General features: G+C 45.1%; 1 protein-coding gene across 2 annotated transcripts in view; it reads right to left on the bottom strand.

The window, feature by feature from the left end:
* Nucleotides 1–20,296, bottom strand: part of ncoa3 (nuclear receptor coactivator 3) — a 36,108-nt gene that overhangs the window by 2,151 nt on the left and 13,661 nt on the right. Inside the window, exons 2-22 of one of the 2 annotated variants that reach the window (XM_080422758.1) lie at nt 18,741–18,807; nt 14,836–14,940; nt 13,842–14,002; nt 12,203–12,303; nt 11,807–11,981; nt 9,800–9,988; nt 9,492–9,578; nt 8,569–8,712; nt 8,270–8,417; nt 7,547–8,127; nt 6,487–7,457; nt 6,243–6,369; nt 5,269–5,541; nt 4,348–4,566; nt 3,701–3,833; nt 3,148–3,319; nt 2,621–2,965; nt 1,977–2,123; nt 1,524–1,785; nt 1,116–1,308; nt 198–375 (exon numbers count right to left, since the gene is read on the bottom strand). In XM_080422758.1, coding sequence (XP_080278884.1) covers nt 198–375; nt 1,116–1,308; nt 1,524–1,785; nt 1,977–2,123; nt 2,621–2,965; nt 3,148–3,319; nt 3,701–3,833; nt 4,348–4,566; nt 5,269–5,541; nt 6,243–6,369; nt 6,487–7,457; nt 7,547–8,127; nt 8,270–8,417; nt 8,569–8,712; nt 9,492–9,578; nt 9,800–9,988; nt 11,807–11,981; nt 12,203–12,303; nt 13,842–14,002; nt 14,836–14,921 — 4,692 coding nt within the window. In that variant the 5' untranslated portion in view covers nt 14,922–14,940; nt 18,741–18,807. The remainder of the gene's footprint in view (nt 1–197; nt 376–1,115; nt 1,309–1,523; nt 1,786–1,976; nt 2,124–2,620; nt 2,966–3,147; nt 3,320–3,700; nt 3,834–4,347; nt 4,567–5,268; nt 5,542–6,242; nt 6,370–6,486; nt 7,458–7,546; nt 8,128–8,269; nt 8,418–8,568; nt 8,713–9,491; nt 9,579–9,799; nt 9,989–11,806; nt 11,982–12,202; nt 12,304–13,841; nt 14,003–14,835; nt 14,941–18,740; nt 18,808–20,296) is intronic. The other variant, XM_080422759.1, reaches the window with a different exon arrangement.

The following is a 20,296-nucleotide window of genomic DNA, read 5'->3' as shown; positions in this document are numbered from 1 at the left end:
TTGAAATACGTTTTATTTCTGACACATGCACTTTAGAGAAAAGACAACAAGCTGTTGGCAAGGAACTCAAACAAATGACAATAGAATCCAATGCTCTGAAGAGATGTTTGAAGTGTTTTTCTTTCCTTTCTTTATTGTTCAGAGCAGGATTATAACATGGTGTCAAATCAATCACTGCCCATGTCCTCGTTATGTACCTGATCAGGTCCCATGGGCATTCGGCCCATTCCCATGGAGTTCATGCCCATTTGGCCCTGCATCTGTCCTGCTCCTGGCCCACTGACGGGCCCGGGACCGCCCATGGAGTTGTTCATCATCATAGATCCAAACTGGCCCTGGTTGCCCTGCTGGGGGAACTGCTGCTGGGGGTAGGCACTGGACAAAAAACAAAGAAGGTATTAGAAATACATCAGATACAGTATATATATGCAGTGTAAGTATTCCAGTGCGGCAGGCCTTTGCGTTTTTTGTATCCCCGCTTGGGGCGGAAGGCAAGGGATTATTTTGCTACCACTCCTACAGATTTTGTCCAAACCTCATGCGAAAACGGTACTCATTATCACTGTGGTCAAGTGATCAAAACATCTGTCAGATGTTTCATATTCCAGTCCGAATGGCTACGATTGGCTTCTAATGGTTCCAGCGGAGTGGCTGTTTTGCACAAAATGCCACAAATCATTAACAGTGTGTATGTGAAATTGCCGTGAACCTTTGCACACACACTCCCACTAGGCCAAGGAAGAACTGCCACCCTGAATTATTTTAATCAGCCTCATCATGGTGGTGCGATAACTGGTCAATCCACATTTTAGTCTCTAACTCTTGAGCCCATTTCCGCCTACAAGATTAACAAATCCTACAGATTTTGTCCTAAACTCACCAAAATTGGTACACCTAATCTCTGTCATGTGATTAATATGTAACCGTCATATCTTTGAGATTCCATTCTGATTGGCTACGATTGGCTTTCAAATTTGCAGGGGGGGGGGGGGGGGGGGGGGGCTCATTTTGCACAAAATGCCACAAATCATGAGCGCAGTGTCCAATTGGCATGCAATTTTGCACGCAGTTAGCCAGTAGGACAAGAAAGAACTGCCACCCCACTCTCAACTTACTTGTTGCGTGGCATGCCACCCTGTGGCCAGCCCTTCATCTCAGCAGACTGGTACATAGGTCCTCCCTGGGGATGGGGATTGCCCGGCATCCCTGGCATCATGGCATTCTGAGGAGGGCCTCCTCGCCCTGGTATCATGTTGCCTGGTGGGCTGCCTGGACCAATGAATGACGACTCCCCCTGCTGGTTCATACCTGCACATGCACAAAGAGAGCACAGTCTTAAGCGCTGTAACGTGGGATGAATAATTCACATGGAAATTGTACAGTACATTCTAAGGTAGGTTAATATTAAACAAAGATTTATATACCAATTAAGACACAAAAGAGGAAAGATGCCATAGGTTCACACAGTCTGAATTTAGTAGATTAAAAAGCCTAAAGTATACTGAAAAAAAGTGGCGTCTTACCATAATTGCCCCCATAGTGTAAGGCCTGTTGTCCAGGCTGGTTCATTGGGGGACTAACCATGGGGTTATCCATGCCTCCTGGAGCTGTGACATTAGGAGGTGGGCTGAAGCCTCCAGCTGGCCCCTGGCCTTGCTGCTGCTGCTGTTGTTGTTGTTGTTGTTGTTGCTGCTGCATCAACATCATCATTCGCTGTCTTCTTAGCTGCATAGTCATCATCTCCCTGCTGCGCTGAGCAATCATCTGGGCGTTCAGGAAACCAGGCTATGGAGGAACAGGAGCAGTTCACAGATCAGCTACTTGGTAAAAAACATTTGACCTGTGAGACATTCAGCCGATTCGCTTTTCCAGAGCTTAACTGTAGAATAAACTTTGAAGTATTTACATCTGCTTTTACTTAAGAGTGTTGAGTGGATGTGTATTGCATTATACATCAGGGTGTGGTGACTACATACCTGACCACCCATGCCAGGTTGTTGCATGCCAGGCTGCATGCCAGGCTGCATGCCAGGCTGCATGCCAGGCTGCATGCCTGGGCGCATGGCAGGGTTTCCTCCAGGGGCAGTTTCCATCTTCATGCCCTGTCGAGTCTGGTTCATAAACTACAAGACAAATATACAAGGTTCAATTTGACACGTGTACTGATGTTTCCCAAACAAGCATAATTTACTGATGACTTTTAAAGCCATGAATGGACAGGCTCCAAGTTATATCTCAGACATGCGGACTCCTTACGAGCTTGTGCACAGCCTTAGATCCTCAGGTAAGGCTCTCTTGGTCGTTCCCAAAGCCCGCCTCATTACAAAGGACGACCGGGCCTTAAGTCCGGACTGCTAGACGTTGGAAAAGCTCTACGTGAGGATCTACGGCTTGCAAAATCAGTGCTTTTAAATAAATTCTCACCTCTATGTTCTTTTCTTAAGCCAGTTCAGCATTTGTATCTTTTATCTGTTTATTTCACATTTCTGTGGTTTTTGTTTTAAATCATGCCATTTTATTCCCTGATCTTATGTTGTAGTGTTTGGAAAAGCGCTATACAAATAAATTCATTATCAGTAGCTAACCCAGATAACAAACAATGGATTCTGAGATCAATCACCTGCTGCCCTTGTAGTCTCTGTTGTAACTGCAGTCGGAGGGGCTTGGTGGCGTTCATCATGGGTGGTCTCATCATGTTGGCACGGGGGTTACCCATGCCGGCGATGCCTGGGAAGCGTCCCGGCTGGCCCATCTGGTTCATCATGGGGTTGAAGCCTCCAGGAGACTGGCCCTGCATTGGGCTGCCACTGTAGTTGGCCTGCATACCCATGGTGGAGCCACCGGGGGGGCCAGGGTAGCCCTGGCCATACATGGGTTTCTGGTCCATGCCCATGGAGGAGTCAGGCCCTGGAAAGGGCTCTGATGGTTGACCCCGAACCTGCGGTTGGTCCTCACGCCCCGGACTCTGTGGGTTGAAAAAGTCATGAATCAGGCCAGTTCAGTTCCACTCCCGAGTTTTATAGTGAAAATGGTCTTGCATGACAATTCCTAAATGGATATGCTTTTCTGAAATGTCCTATTATTAATATGTACAACTACCCATTTGGTTAACTGTACTATAGAACTTGCATCAGTTTTGTCTAGTACCTGGCTCACAAGGTCAGGGATGCCCAGGGCTCTGTCGATTTCCTCCAGAGCAATGACATCAGTGTTGTTGAGCAGAGAGTCAAGTTGGTCCAGCAGTGCACGTTCGTCACTCTGACCCTCACTGGTAGACGGAGGCACCAGGAGCTCATCTAGGGGGTTCCCAAACTGGCCCCTGGAACAAACACACACATTAGACTGTGGGACAGTGGTTATGCAAACTGAACTCGATACTAGAAACTAAATGGACAGCAAAATTCAGACCCGATCAAGCAGATCAAAGGGAAAGTGAGTAGGAAGGAATAAGGGAGGACCACATGTGTTGCAAGGACTCTTGCAACACACGTGTGATTTCTGATTATGAATCAGCAATCATAAACGCTGAGGGATGCAGATAGTTGGACTACATGGCATGCATACATCTATTCTTGAAACCCAAAGTATCTAGACTAACAACATGACTACATCCAGTCTCTGATACACACAACCGTGTGGGAGAGGAGTCTGGGAAGGGGCTGTTTGGAATGTTGTATGCATAAAAATCCATTGTGTTTACCTGTTGGTGTTATTCTGTGGTCTGTCCATCTGCGGTCTGTCCATTCCTATGGCAGAGTCTGGCCAGGAGGGGGACTGAGGTGGAGGACCTTGTCCACCATAGGGACTCATACCCATATTAGCTTCATTGGGGCCTACAGAGGTGGTAAAAAGTATTTATCATTCAGGAGGAGATATAGATACAGTAAAGGAAACATCAAGCATAGAATGATTAATGCCAACGTGAACAACATGTAGACATGGATTAAAGAGTAGAACTGGTGTTGCTGTGGCAGGCCTGTAATAATGTCTCATCAACAAACTGCTAATAAAGATCTTGTAATTACATCAAACTCAAACGCACATTGTCTTTGCCTTGACTAACATTCATTAACCATAGTCAATCTAATAGTTGTGCGCTATTTTCGGTGTGCGACACCAGTGCGCAATGAAGTATACTAAAGCCTAAATCTAACCTATAAATGCTTAATCCAAACCCTGAACCCAACCTGAAGCCCGACTCCCCAAATCTTTTTTAAATATACAACCACCATTTATCTTTTGAGGACCAGGAAAATGGTCCTCAAATTTCTGAAATTCTACTATAGTCTTGGCCCTCACAAGTACAGTAGAACCAGTACACACACACAGACACACAGACAAACATACCCATATCCAAGAGTTGCTGCTGCAGCATGGACCTGCTGTTGCCAGGCACACTGTTGGAGCGGTTCATCATGGGTCCTCCCATCATGCCAGGACGGGCCATACCAGGGTGCCCGGGTGCTCCCACAGGGCTGGCACTTGCAGTTGACCTGGACATTCCCCACTCCCCTGCCCCCGTCATAGGTGGACGCTGGGGCATTCCCATGCCTCTGCCCATACCTCCTTCAAAACAAACAGATCACTTGTCATTCACCTGGCCCACTTGGCACTAGTAAGAGTCAAAAATGGTTTATTTGATGATAAAGTGACACTATGAACATTACTATTTGTTGTAGGGCTAATACTCCTTTAGCAGCCATAACACTAAGCAGTCTCCTGTGTCTCTCTGTTTATACCGCTGAAGTTATGTGGAAAAGTTGATCCATTTACATCACTGGGATAAAATCCAACCCGTACAACCCTTACTTCCTGTTTTTTAACCGCTCCTTGTTCACTGTTTATGGCAAAATTGTGGTAACCACCCTATAAAGTCCAGCCATAACACCCTCCCAGATCCTTACTGTATCCTAAACAATGCCTAAACATAACCTACAAACAGTGCCTAACCTTAATTAATGAAACTCATGCCTAAACGCAACTAAACTTAATGTCCAATGGAACGCATTATGGAAATAATAGGAATAGAGAGAAAGGCCGAAAAAGACAAAAAGGGGTATGCTCTCTGTGAATATGAATTATATATCTTAAATAATGTTTAAAAAGACAATGATTGCCATCAACAATGAACTAACATGCACATCAGTATTACACATACTGCCCTTTAAGAAAGGTCATAGGAGATCTAATGCAGTTTGTTTATTTGGGACAGTGGTGAATAAACAGTTCCAGGCATGCATGCTGAGAGGAAATTAATGAGTCAGTTACTTGTGGCGCCACCCCGTGGTGGACAGACACCCATGCCTCCAGGGAAACCGTTAGCCATGGCGCCGGTACGGATGGGAGTGTCCATGTTCTCATGTTTGACCAGGGTAGGACAGGGCACATTCCTCCTTCCAGCCAGCCCTCCTCCTACTGCTGCTCCTACTCCTACTCCTCCTACTCCTCCTCCTTCTCCGCTGACAGGCTTGGAATCCATGGAGAGGGCCCTCTGGTAGGGTCCTCTCTGACCGGCTGCCATGGGGCCTCCTCTATCTCCATCTGAAATTCACACAAAGTTAGGTTACAGTTTTCCAAAGCACACCTGGTTTGTTTAATTTTGGAGGAAGACCACTGGATTCAGGTGTGGAAATCAACTTGCAGACACTTGAAACTTGCTTGAGATAGATAATCCCAAATGCGAAATATAATTATTTGTCAAAGTTAGGTTATACCTGTGTGTTTTAATGCTTTTTGAAGCACAGATTGACTTGTAAAGTCTAGCCAAAAATAGTCCCTGAAGGAAGGATGCAGTTTTATGATTTATTAACTGCACATTTATTGAATTATAAGAATTTGGTCATGTTTCAATCATTTTGTAAACAAATGTAAAGTAAAAACTCTTCGGTTTTACAATTATGTATGGCCAAAGTTGGGAATACACAATTGATAGTGGCATGGACCTTTAACCACTTTCAACCTAGCGTCCCTGTTTTGGGCATATCATTATAGGTGAACATTAAAATGTTTTAATTAATAGATTTTTTTTTTAAGTCTAAATGTAAAAAAAAAAAAAACGAAAATAGGCAGTCTATAAGCTCACAATGTGTCGCATCGGCTTGTAGATAAGCAATATTATCGTATGACAAATATAGGGCTTAAGTGGTTAAAGGGCTTAGAAACACCCACCACAACATGAAGGTCAAGCATTTGTTTTGTTCATTTACAATAGTTGTGCTAAGGATAAAGGTAGGCCACTTTACCATGTAAACTGTCAGGAATATTCTCCTGTTTGTTTGCTCTTTCTTTTGCAGCTCTGGAGTCTGGTTCAGGGTAGAAGGCAGAGCTGCTGTTCCTGGGCCCTCCCAGAATCGTCTCCAGGGTCTCCAACTGTAAGAAGATGCAAACATCATGAGGAAAGCGTGCATCTACAGAGAGATTTCAAATGTTTAAACTATACAGGTACAACATTTACAGCCGTCTCTTAATGTTGGCAAGTATGTGTACCTCATCGGTTGGCTCAGTCTTAACCTTGCTGTCCATCGAGTGAGCGTCGGAGCTAGTGACCCCTGACCCCTGGGCTCCCCCCCTGCCCTCCAGCTCCTCCAGTTTTGGCTTGACTTCTTTGGAGTCATCCTTGTTAAGGAGGTAGTGGAGGAGGGCGTGGGTCTTCTCCTTCTTGGGACTGTGCTGCTCCTGCTTCACATCCGACCCCCTGGACGACCCTGGCGCCGTGGTCGCAGACTCGACCCCTCCGGCCTCCAGGGAGGTCTTGCCTGTAGCCTCGGCCGTGATGCGGGCCACCTCGTCGGGAGTGTTCCCGTTCTGCAGGAGTTTGTGGAGGATCTTGTGCTTCTCTTGCAGGGACTGGTTGCCGAAATGGCCCACCCCTCCGGAGGAAGACACTGCCCCCAGACCCTGCTGGCCTATTCCGGCCGTGGAGGAAGTCGGGCTTGTGACACCGGGACCACCACCCTCCTTGGCCTCGGCGGTGGATCCGGGACCGGAGCTCGGAGCGGGGTTTGGCAGCTCGTCTGTAGGGGAGGTGAGGAGCTGAAGAAGCTTCTTGTGACCCTTTGCGTCAGGGACCCGTCGGCTGGGCTCCAACCCGGCGAGACCCGCCTCTCTGCTGGCCTGGTTGTCCAGCTTTTCGGGGGGACCATCGGTGGAGGTGGTATGCGGGTGCTGCTGATCCCCTCCGCCTCCCAGCGAACCGCCTGGACTCTTAGAGTCAGAGTGGGCCGGGATGCCCGTTTTACAGAGTCCTCCTGGGGTCTGACCCTGGCTGCTAGAGTTTACGCTAGGAGAGTTGTCAGGTTTGTGGGGAGGAGGAGAGGTGAGGGGGGAGGGCATCGGGTTACCCACTCCCTCACTGATAGCCTGGAGAGCGTTCAGGGAGCTGCTGGAGAAGGTCGCTCCTCCTCCACCTCCTCCTCCAGAGCCACCCGGGTGACCAGAGCTCATGGGAGAGTTCATACCTGCAAAACACACAACCATAAACTTAGTGCAATCCATACCTATACCAGTATCTTAGTATCTAAAGAGAGTTTTCACATCAGTGTCATACCTCCAGGTGAAAAGGGGCCGGAGCCCATCTTGGGGCTCCCCCGGACTCTGGGAGAGCCCATGACGTTGTGTTGACCGCCATTCATCCCTTGACTGGCTTGGGGGGGGCTGGTCATTCCCATGCCGTATCCCCCTCCTCCGCTTCCGTGGAACTGACCCATCTGCTGGTGTGGATGCTGCTGCTGCTGCTGCTGGTGGTGCATGCCGTGGTGCTGGTGGCCCATCTGGTTCATCTGGTTCATCTGACCCATGGGCCCCATTTGGTTCCCGGAGTTCATTGGATGCATGGAGCTCATTGGATTCATCTGATTCATCTGGCCCATGTTATTCATCTGGTGCATTGAGTTCATCTGATGCATGGGGTTCATCTGGTTCATTGCATTCATTCGGTTTCCCCCTGAGCCATGGTACGGAGGTGCACCTCGCTGTGGCATGTTGCCCTGTTCGGCCATGCCGTAGCCCCTGTTCATGGCCATACCCCCTCCTGGGCCCACGTTCATCTGGGGATTGGGATTGTTCACCACCATGGCTTGTTGAGGCCTCATGCCGGCACCCTGGTTGTTCCGGTAACCGTTCTGCTCCCTGGGAGAGAACAAAGGAAATTATCCAAAATGACTTCAATGAATTCCAAGGTAAACAAACTCGACATTTCCAGACAAAAATAATAAATCATGAACTTTGACAATCAATGTGTTCAAATATTCTGTGTCGAGAGGCCTCGAACCTTTGGAGCAGGTGAGTGGACAGGAAGGTAGGCGGTTCGTTGGAGTTGGGGTTCCTGCAGAGGTCACTTCTCGTTTGGGCCGTTACCGGGGTGCCATCGGACAGCGAGAAGCGGTAAAGAGGCGTCTCCGAGTGACCATGGATGAAAGCTGGAGCATAGACAAGTACATCACTTAACATTGTAAATATAAGGAGTATTTTAAAGATAAGGAGATGTTGTTGATTGAAGTTTGACCACGTTTATTGAGGTAATAATACTGCAGGGGTTGGAGGGGCAGAGAAGGGTAAAAGTCTACAAACCGTCATGGTAGTGGCGCTTGTACGACCAGGGCTGTCCCTCACTGCGATGGAGAAACATCTGCATGCAACGCCTCACCAGGTCCTCCCAGCCCGGACGCATAGTGGTGTGGAGGGTGTTCTGCTGTTCAATCTCGATTAGCTTACCTAGAAAGTGGCAGATATACAATTAAGCTTTACATGGCAGCTGCCAATTGTAAACAAGTTTTATTTCTAGTTACAAGGAACACTGAAACAGATTGTGCAGCTCAGTTTATGCATGTCTATGCAAATTACTGCCGAGATTGTATGTACAATACATTAAGCTTCAGGCTATAATCTAACAGAGCAAGTTACATGGCTTCAGCAGAGACAGAATCATGGGGAATTACTTTTATACAGGGCAGCAAGGCCTGAAATATTATACATAAATTGCTGGCATAGGTAGTGGAGAGTCATTCCCACATTGCCCTCTTTAATGGTTACGCATCCTCGTCTGTATATTTGTTCCCACGTTATATGAATATAACATGTTCAGTACATAACCACTTAAACCCTATACTTGATTGACCAGGGTCCCTCAGGGCTCTATACTAGTGCCTCTTCAGTTTTCGCTCTATATTCAATATCTTCGCTGAAAATAGCTGATCTAACAAGCTCACAACACGTCACAACGCGTGTGAGCTTGTAGATCACCGCTGACAGTTTCCGCTCCCCGACACCTTCCAGTATTCCCCGCAGAGCCACCATCTGCCCGACTGTTGCATGCTCAGGGCGAAATCAATTCTGCGAGTTTCTCAGCAGAGGGTCTAAGACGGGTCTTAGATGGTTGAGGATCATCCGGTTAGCCGGATGATGAAACTGAGTAAAGTAGAGTAGAGGTGTGGCGAGCTGGGACTATGTATGGAAAAGCAACATAATATTGATGCTCATGACAAGATGCTTACCAGAGAGCTCATGGCGGGTGCTGAACCGTTCCGTCCTTTCTGGGGCGGTGATGCGACGTGCCACACAGATCATGCATGACTGCAAGTCTGGAGAAACAAAAAAATATGTTTCCATTTTAGACTGGAAAGCTTAGAAAATAAATGTATATATTTTATAAAATAAGGTGCATTGCATTATGTAAAAATGGACTGGAATTAGATAGAGATATTCTGTCTGTCTGTATACTTGTACTGCAAATATACATACACACAGCCATCAGTGCACCCCTATGGTAATTAACAAAGATATTCATAGCTATTGCTCCTACCTTCTCCCTCTTCCATCATGGCACGGGGCTGAGTCAGGGCGAAACACTGCATGGTCTCATAGCGGCCACCAGGCCCTTCCTGCGTGGGCCCGTGAATCTGACCATGGCTGAACTTCACCAGCATACGACAGTTGAAGGTGTGGCTCTTCTGCCTGGGTGCCTCTCCGCCCCATGAGCCGCCATTTGCTGCTGGTTGACAAATATGGGAAGATACAAGTGTTAAGTTTCATAATGAGGGGGGAGAAGGAGAGTGCAGCTTACATGTAAAGGCCCATTTATACTTAAATATAGACATTAAATATGGATATGAAAACGGACAGAGAAGCTCCGTCGGTGCTTTCATTTCATCTGTCTTTCTTTTTTTTTTTTTTTAAGATTTGTTTATTGACAGAGTACAATGTACATCCATCCATTTTACATTTTATACAAGAAAAAAGACAAGTGGAAAACAAAAAGACAGAAAACAACCCTCCCCTCCAAACCCACCCCCCACCCCGGAATGGCACAATAAACATCATTGACTACAACAAACTTTGCAGTAATAGCAACTTACAACCTCAACCAAGAGGAGTTAATGAAGGCAAAACATCGAGAAAGGAGCCCCAAATTTTGTTATAAGTCTCGGGTTTTCTCCTTACATTGTACAGGATCTTCTCAGGAGTACAATAAGAGGAAAGTTCATTCAACCAGTGCTTTTGTGATGGAGAATTTTCAGATTTCCAATTGACAAGGATAATTTTTTTTCCAGCCGTGCTGGCAAGTGAATTTCATCTGTCTTTCTACACGTTGTCTGAAAGCTTATGGATATTTCAGTAGATACCAGGTAGACACATCCACAAAACCTCCTCCACAGTCGCCATGTTTGTGTCAATAGGGAACGGGAATCGACTTCACCTCGTTGCATTGGGGATTGCATTGTGTTGCAAGGGGATTGTGTAGGTTACTAGAAAATGCTGCCCTCTCCTGCCCTCTAGTGGCTGAAATGGTTGAAGGATTCAAGTATGTGAACAATGCCTTTTGAACATAATACATACATACATTATTACTATACATACATTCTGAACGGGAATATTAACAGGCCTTAATATACATTATATGAGAATGATGACACTGTGCTCATGAACGTATCATTGTGCTTTCAAGTCACCATTAACTCACAAATAGGTACATGTTCATGAGGTTCAGGGTTAGACATACAATAAGGAATGCATTCTAGTAGGATTGTGTGTGTGTGTGTGTGTGTGTGTGTGTGTGTGTGTGTGTGTGTGTGTGTGTGTGTGTGTGTGTGTGTGTGTGTGTGTGTGTGTGTGTGTGTGTGTGTGTGATAATAATTAGACGTTATAGAGCACCGAAGTCTGACGTAATTTACACATCCTAGGTTTGTCTACCTGGTTCGCGGTTTTCCACCCCCATTCTGAATCCTCATAGACGTATTTAATATCGCGTCAAATAAGAACTGTGTTCCAAAAATAAACAAATGACCCTGGCGGTTTTACCCTTATGGATATGAAGCATCAACTGACGGTGAGAATGTTACTTCCGCTGAATTAGTTAAATTTTCGCCAGAAACAGACTGTATCAAATATAAGTGACTGACTATCATAAACGATACAGAACCTCCTCCCTGACAATATCGCAGAGACAGTTTGTTTATTTTTGGACCACAATTCTTATATGAGACGATTCTAAGATGACCCAATGTTATTCTCCATAGCGAAATTACTTTACGAACCTGGGGATGAACGAGTGACGTCAGGACTTCTGTGCTCTATTGATCCCACAGGGCAAATTCAGTTTTCAGCTTGACCCAGCTGATTGCTGCTCAAGTGGTCAGATTGAGCACAGGGGGAAGGCAGTTAGGGGTTGCTCAGGGACACATTGCTGGGGTCGGGAAACCTACCATTTCCCAGGCTACCTCTCTACCAATTCAACTAAGGCCACCCGTATGTGTGTGTGCGCGCGTGTGTGCGTGTGTGTATATATACACACGTTATATACATGTCTCACCATTGGTCTTGGGCAGGTTCTTGTGGAACTCTTCCCGGTCGTCCTCATGGAGGATGTTGTAAACGCTGGTGTTGATCAGCTCTTCCTGTTTGTACTGCAGGTACTGCGTCACATTATCTGACACAAACACAATGCTGCCCTCTCTGTTCACCACAAAAAGAAAGCCATCCAGAGCCTGAAGAGGACAGAAAGGGGTGAGTTGAATGAGAGTTATTGATGCACATGTTTCAATTACACACAGCCTACTCGATGACTAGCTGACCCCTTCATCCCCCTGGAGACCTCTCTATAAACTTGGCCTATATGTGAGTGACACTGCCAAAGCATTAGTGTAATGTATAAGTAGGTTGAAGCTAATTGGCCTTTTGGCCGCTGGTGAGTGTCACCCGGGCTGACCTGGAGAAGCAGTGGTCCCAGATGGTCCTTGTCGATGACTCCCTGGCCAGTGGACGACACATCCGCCTTCTGAACGTCATCGTCATTATACGAGCTCTTGCCTGGGGCGGGAGAATACACAGGACACGTTGTGTCAACTACAGGAGGGTGTTACGTGTCATTCACGTCTTAGTGCTTTACTGTGGTGAATTTACAGCAATGAAAGTGCCTGAGAGGGTGACACTTGGCTGTGAATCCTTTGTACAGTGAGACAGCGGTAGGTTATGCTCCACGACACATTTCCGTGTTGACGGATACATTTAGGGGACAGGAGGGCCAATGAGCAGAGAGAAAAAAGCAACAAGAAAATAAAAAAGCAGCATAAGTTAAGAAAATGAATAAAACAATCCTTGCAGGAATATCATCTTGTTCACCAGGCTACCTACAGTAGGACTCTTGACTCTTAACTATGCATATACCATCTCCAACATCAGATTAATTTAGTTGAATTGTTACTTTGAAGAATCTCTTTGACAACATTCAATAATCCTACCATTTATGAAATGGGATAATTTCCAGTCTGATAGAAAGCTTCAGTACTCTTGTATTCTCTTCTGAGGTTGACGACTGGAACCCGCCACTCACCATAATGGAATAAATTACTGCCAGTGGCCACCTGGTGGCAGCATGAACCATAAGCTCATGCACACAGCTGACACATGTTTCCATTTTTCCATTTTGTGGCTGAAGCTTTGTCAGACACTGCTCTATATGACATGAGGTGGGAATTCTGGGCAACTTGATAAGGGGGACATCAAACTGAATTATATTGCATTTCATTTGTTGGCATGTCAAAATGACAGATAGAGCCTGATAAGGCATTGGGAACGGAAATTATGCAAGGGGAAAAAAACACAAAAAAGCAACTAGAAAAAAGAAGGGAAGAAGACGTTTGTGTAGAACAGAGCGCTGGTGAGAGAGAGGAGAGGAGAGAGAGAGGCCCATCATTCCTCTTCTGTCACTATGGCAACCTGGCTCCACAACGCTGGGCGCAGTGGTAACCAGCTGTGACCCTCTGGGTAGATTCCAATATGATAGCGCTGCCTCTGTCTTCCTTCCCCACTTAACCTCGCAGATCTCATCTGGGGCCAGCTAAACAAGGTGGGAGCAAATAGCCCTGCTTTTACCTACCCAGAGTCATTTCAGATCTGCACAACCGACAGGGAAAAGGGCCTCGGGACGGGATACGGAACACATTTCTACTGGGACTGGGACGGGATCCTGAGTGGCCAGTGTCATTCTTCTCTGAGAGAGAGAGAGGTTAGCTCTGGCGCTATTATACTACTAGTGTCACTGGCAGCCTTGAGCCATCGTCACCACTGTGGCTGAGGCTCAATTACTGGTGATGGTGTTCATTTCCCCTGGTGATGCGAACAGCCAAAACTGTCTGGTTGAGGCAGCCTGGCCTTGAATATGGCACACAGTTTAATCACTGCCATTATTCCGTCCTATTAAAAGATAGCTGGATAAGACTTTAAATTATTCATTATTTACTCTCCCAAAGAAAAACATGACACAATGTAATGTGTTTGCAATGCACAGCCCATTGATAATGGTTATCGGTAATAACTGGGTAGTAAAATGGCTGTTGTTGTTGTACCTTGCTCTTTGATTTGTCTGATCTGCCGTACAGTCTCCTTGAGGATGGCACACTTGTCAGGTTTGACGTTAAAGCTGTCGATGTTGGAGAGGTTGGCAGAGATGAGCTCGGCTAGCTCTTCGATGTACTTGCTCTCCTGCTCTCTTCGTCTCTTGTCACACCTGCTGGGGCATCAAGGGTTGGGGGAGTTAGACGTGCTGCTATGACAACCACAACCCCTACATCTATCATGGTCTGCGTGTAGCCAGGGCTCAGATTCTCCTAATGTTTGGCTTGCCGTTAAAGAGGGGCTTTTAAATGAGGGGAGGAAAAGGTATCTGCACATACACTTACTAGTTCATGTTATGCACATAACATTTACTAGTTCATGTTGTGCACATAACATTTACTAGTTCATGTTGTGCACATAAAAAGAAAAAAATAAGAGGAAAAAATAACAGTAATTCTAATAATTATCCTTGCCCAATTCAAATGTATCTGAGCACCCAGAAGGCATCCAGAGGAAGCGCACCGGCTTTTCTTTCTCATCCTTGCCCAATTGTTAGCAATCTATAATATTAAGTGACTAGGTGTGCAGTTTGTGAATAAAGCTGCACAAATCACAAAGCTGTGTTCAGTGGTGAGGCAGCACTATACAGGCTGGCTGCTTGTGTGCATGTGTAATGAGGGTCTACATCTAGTAGACCCTTTAGTCAAATGCACGTAGCGATCTTTACAAAATCCTCACCTACACAAAAGTGCTTCGCAAGATCAACGTTGGTGTAACAACCCAACTTTGTCACTCCTTTGAGTCTCACTTTCACAAGCACTTCCTGGTTGTGCAGACTGTTGATGCTGCATTAATCTATGGCCGAAGGTGGTTCTGTGCCATGACATCATGCACATAGCGGGTTGTTGATTGGCCTACTTTTGAGGGGACATACAGTACATACACACAAACACTGTTCTAATTGAAACAGTCCACAAATGGCACTCGCCAGGCTCTGCCACTCACCCGAGGCCTGGTGTGTCGCAGGTGGACAGCTTGCGTTTCCGGTCGGAGCACAGGGGCTCCAATGAGTTCTCTCCTACTCCACTCATCTTCAGCGCATATTAGCACCTGTAGATAAAAGCCTACAATTAATGTTTATTTACACACACACACACACACACAGTAGTTTTTGTTTAAATCTGGTCTTGTGTGCAACATAAAATACTGTTCAGGATGAGCGTGGGTAGGGCTGGTCGATATTGTCAACAACAAAAAATCACAATATAATATATACCTCAATATCAATAATGTGAAGAAGTAATTGCATATAATAACTATAAAATGTGCTCCTCGGAGCACAAGTCTCCGCCAGCAGACCCGTGCTATTTTAATCAAATTAAATCACTTACCCTATCTTTAACCATAGTTCTCTAGGAATGTTCTAATTCTTACTTAAAATAGAACATGTATCTACTGTATCTAATGAGATACAGTAGGGTAAAAGATATATCTTTTAGTTAAACAAAAAAAGTTCTTTGTTAAAAAGTGAATGTTAAAGAAATATTTATTGTGTGATCTCAGCCTCTCCTGTCTAAGCTATTTATATATTTATATTACATATTGTGATGTCACGTGAAACTGACCAATGTTAGGTGTTCTCAGAGGGACACACACGCACGGACGGGTGATTTGTACTGGAAGGTACTGTTCCAATCAAGACTGATTGATCCTATCTTACCTCACTTCAAAAAATATAAATGGCTTTTTGAAGTGACACACCTATTTATAGGATTTTATTTCGTCATGCGTATCCCTCTAGCCAATCAAAAGCATTGGTGTCAACATATTGTCACGTGTCACGTGGAGCTTGACCAATGTTAGCTTGGCTAGGGGGGGGGGGACACACAGCGGGACGGATGAAAACATACTCTTCGCCTCCGGCGGAGACAATTATTATTATTATGATGATCACAATAACCAAAGATATTATCTCCGGAGGGTGCACTAATTGTTATTTTTTGTAAGACCACTCAAAAATAACACCAAATTCATGTTGACCTTAAGTGTCGATGATGTGAAGATCAACAGACACCTCAAAGCCACTCGGTATTAATAATGCATTTGATTCCCGGGACGAGCATTTTTTATTTTCATTTCGACAGATTTGTGAAGGAAGACTAGCTGGTTAGCCCAGCAGCCCTTGGTTTCTGCCCAGTGCCTGATGGGAGTGAAATCTCATCTGTTCCACTGTGAGGAGCGACTGATGATGATGTAGTGATTTGGAGCCTCAGGGGAGATGGGTCATCCTGCGTTCAGCCAGCCAGCCAGCCTGCCCGCCCGCCTGGCCACTAGAGCTGCTACCGGCTGGCTGAATGATACCACTACAACAGCAAAAACACACAGAGTTCCCAGAGCACATACATGCTCAGGCATGTAACGGCACAGTCTGTGAGAGAGATGAGTCCTTAGCTACGGTATGGGCAAGGTAGATATTCACCAGTCAACCTGTACCATTACAAGCAAGAATAAAAAAGCTCTGCCAGAGCTTTTCGAGCCTAGAAACAACTCAGGCGAGACGGCAGACTGTATTCCATCAGCTAGAAGGAGTTCTGCCTTTTCCGCATTCTTCTGTACTTGGCATTCTCCATAGTAAGCTACATCCGTTCTTTCTTCCAGTAGGTTGCGACTGCTATCCAACCACCCCTCCCCCCATCTCTCTCTCTCTCTCTCTCTCTCTGGGTGTAGCAGTGCTGGGCCGGGGACCCTGCCCTTGTTTTCCTGCTCTGGCCTTGCCCTGTGAATGACCCCCTCAGGGTTCACGCGAGAGGAAAGCCTCTTCTAAGGTCACAGCTCCGTTCAATTCCCACCCAGAGATGCATATACACAATCACAGACACAAATTGGCATTAGCGTAGATTGTGTACAAATGGACTGATCCAATGCACGTTATCCACATGTGCATGTGTATGCATCTAAAGGCATGCGCACACACATTTGTAAAATGAGCTCATGGCAGAATGGAAAAAAGCAGGACGGATGAGAGTCGTTATGCAACTCCCGACTCCACAACTGCAGGTTGAGACGTGCAGCCCATTTGCCTACTACTGTTACTACACAGCAAAATCAGTGTGGTAATTTAACTCGGAGTGTAAAAATGGACCCTCAGTCAGAGTTAAATTAATACTCAGGACTTTGCTGTGTACTAATATTGCAGTGGTTACTATATTTTCAGCTCAAGACTCAAAAAAAGGTAGATTTGGTGTTCCGGGACCACAATTTACAAAAATATATTATGAATTCACCTATAAATGTTTTTGTAGTGAAAATAGCTGATCTACAAGCTCTACTATATTCACTATTTCATAAACGTATTTTTTTCTATTTATGGTATTCTTTACGTTTTCTTTTAAAAATTATAATAATTAGAAAAAAAATTTATTTCAGAAAGTTTAGAAAAATGTTTTTTTAAATCTTTTGAAATTCTAATGAATTTACTCACGACCCATAAAAATGTTAAATGGGTCTGTGACCAAAAAAAATGGGTCCCGCCCCATTGTTTGGGACACACCGTAATAGAGTACCAAGTCTCAGACACGCTCCGCGCGCCATAAATCTAGGCTGCATGCTCCCTGTCCGTCTACCTTTCAGCACCTCTCTCTAAAAGCTGATTTATACGTAGCCGTACGATGGTGTCCTGCACCGAAAATAGCCGAGCTCACAACGCAACGCCTCACCTTCTATTTTCGGCGAGCAACACTATCGTACGAGTATAAGTAGTATAAATTAAGCATAAATCTGACTGCCCCCCTTCTGACTTAATTTCTCCCCCTCTCCCATTTACCTCACTCCACTATTCCACTCTCCCTCTTTCTTCCTTCCCTTCCTGGCCTACGTCTCACCTCTGCAGCAATGGAGAAAGATGACATCAGCCTTCAGTCAGGCCCACATCCTGAACCAGACAAACAGCAGAGCTCCGAGGAGCCGCTCTGAGGCCTTTTTGAGAAGGTGGAATTGGAAACGTAGCAGCAGGGTACTCTATTTTCTACATCGGGGGTTTTCAAACTTTTTGTGCCCAATGGGAAAGCCAAAAACCTCAAGGCACATCTGTATTCATAGCGAAAATTACCAATCTACAAGCTCACAGTGCACATTGAGAGCTTGAAAATTTGCTATTTTTGAAAATGTGTTAAATTTAAAATAAAATGCCATGCCCAAAATAGGGATGCCAACTTAAGTGGCTAAAATATATTTTTTGGGGTATAGAATTTGCCTAGATGGAAACTAATATGCACAGAGCACAGAGCTTTACCCATAGTAAATTAATAGGAAATGCATACCTTTTTGTATAGTATATTACTATAATAATGGTTGTCACAAAATCCCATACACACCTGGACTTGTCCCAGTGTGCCTCGGCACACCATTTGGGAACCACTGTTGTACACTATGGCTACGGGAAAGGAATGAGAAAACCTCCAAGCTATGGCAAATAAGCCTCAAAAGCAGAAACATTATTTGTCCTGCACGATGAAGACAACAGGTCGGTGTGCTCACTAAAACACGTTTGGTTTTAAAGCTTTTAGTTGACCTGATAAGACAAAACCAATCTTCATGCGAAGTGGGGTGAGAAACTGTGAGAAGCAGTCCACCTTGCCACAGATGAGTCACAACAGGTCTGACATTATGCAAATGTCCCTGAATCTGTCACTTCTGACAATGTGAAACTTGCCCAAAGATAATATGATATGTGTTATTCAAACACAAATCAGATCCACACACAGCCGCTGTGAAAATTCTAGACTAAATATGCTAGCTAAAAATAAAATGGCATTAACCTTTGAAGGGTTGGCTGGTGTGTGTGTGTGTGTGTGTGTGTGTGTGTGTGTGTGTGTGTCATATTGTCAGAAAAATTAAGAAAAAAGACTCACCTTTGCCAGTCCAAGCCCCAATCCAGCCCCATCCAGAGTCGGTATGGAATTAATGGTCAAGCATATCCTGAAAGAGAAAAATTAACATAATATTAACTGTGCCCTGTATACACATTACGTGTGTGACACACACACACACACACACACACACACACACACACACAGGGTGGGCGTCAAAACGTAACATGCCCACTTAAAAACCTAGTAAATATTCCCTTTCCCTCTCCTTTCCAATTGCCCCACCACCCCACTTTGAAAACCTAAAGCCTTGTAACATCCCATTATCCATCTCGTTAGTGCCTAACATATATCTACTAGTGACCTGTATATTTGACATTATCCAAAGATGGGCTCTTTGATTGGTTGAATAAAAAACATCCTATGATGATGACATGACACTGATACACTTGACAACATTTTCCTCTTCCATTTTGTGGTTACCTTAGAAAATGAATGGGAATAAAGTGATTTCTAAAATTGCACAGGAAGCGACAGCAGATAGCATCCTGTTTGCGTCCTCCTTCAGCCTGTCCCACTGCGTCATCACTTCCCCTTCCTGGAAATGTGGCCACCCATCCACCCTATTTACATATTCTGTTTATGTTGCCGGCTCACTGTCTCTCTGCTTCCTGCACACACCTTGTACGGTTGCCGTTACGGCACTACTAGAGCATTTCCAGTTGATTGTCTTAACAAGTTATTCACTACATGTCTATGCCTCTCTAGAATAAGGGTTCTAATCAATCTGCTAGGTGACCCCACAGGGACTTCAGAAAATCTCAGTGACCCCGGCATTTAAAAACACTGAATGTAGCTAATACAGTGAAGGGAATGAAAATGTAGGTGCTTTTGTGATATTATGACAGTGGTTTGATTCAAACATTGTCATGGCCTGACCCCAAAGTTGGGGTCTCTGGTTACGTACTGGCCCCACAGTCATCTTACCAGTACTACTAAGTTATTACAAGTTACAACAACCACTAGGGTAAAAAGCTGGTGATATGATACAGACCAGGGTCATGTTTCAATATATTGCAATATATTGTGATAGTGTAAGCAAGGCGATATATAGCAATTTTATTTGTGATCTAAATTTAGGAAAACTACAATAGCATAAACCACTGGTTCTCAATGTGGGGTCCGGGGACCCTCAGGGGTCCTTGGGAGGATCCAAGGGGTCCCAAACAAAACGAGGAACAGTTTAAACACTTAAAGCTGCACTATGTAACTTCACTCTTCTAGCCCAGATTTGAACCCGGGTCTCTCACAACACGACGCTTCGCGCTGTGAGCATGTAGATCAGCTGCCATCACAAAATGTTGACAAATCTCTTATGGGGTCCCTGGCACAACGTTTTGTCAAATGGGGGTCTGTGGGCAAACGCATACATTTTGGGGGTCCTTGACATAAAAATGTTTGAAAATAACTGGTATAAACATCCCACAAATGCATACTGTAGACTCCGTTTCATTGCAGGCAGGGGCCTTCATTCTCTACAGCACTGACAGGGACCCATACCGTTGCAAATTAAATAATCTAGGGCCTACTCTGGGACC

Source organism: Gymnoscopelus braueri (assembly GCF_963280865.1).
Source record: "Gymnoscopelus braueri genome assembly, chromosome: 3".
NCBI lineage: Eukaryota > Metazoa > Chordata > Actinopteri > Myctophiformes > Myctophidae > Gymnoscopelus > Gymnoscopelus braueri.
This window is presented reverse-complemented; position numbering and strand designations above follow the sequence as displayed.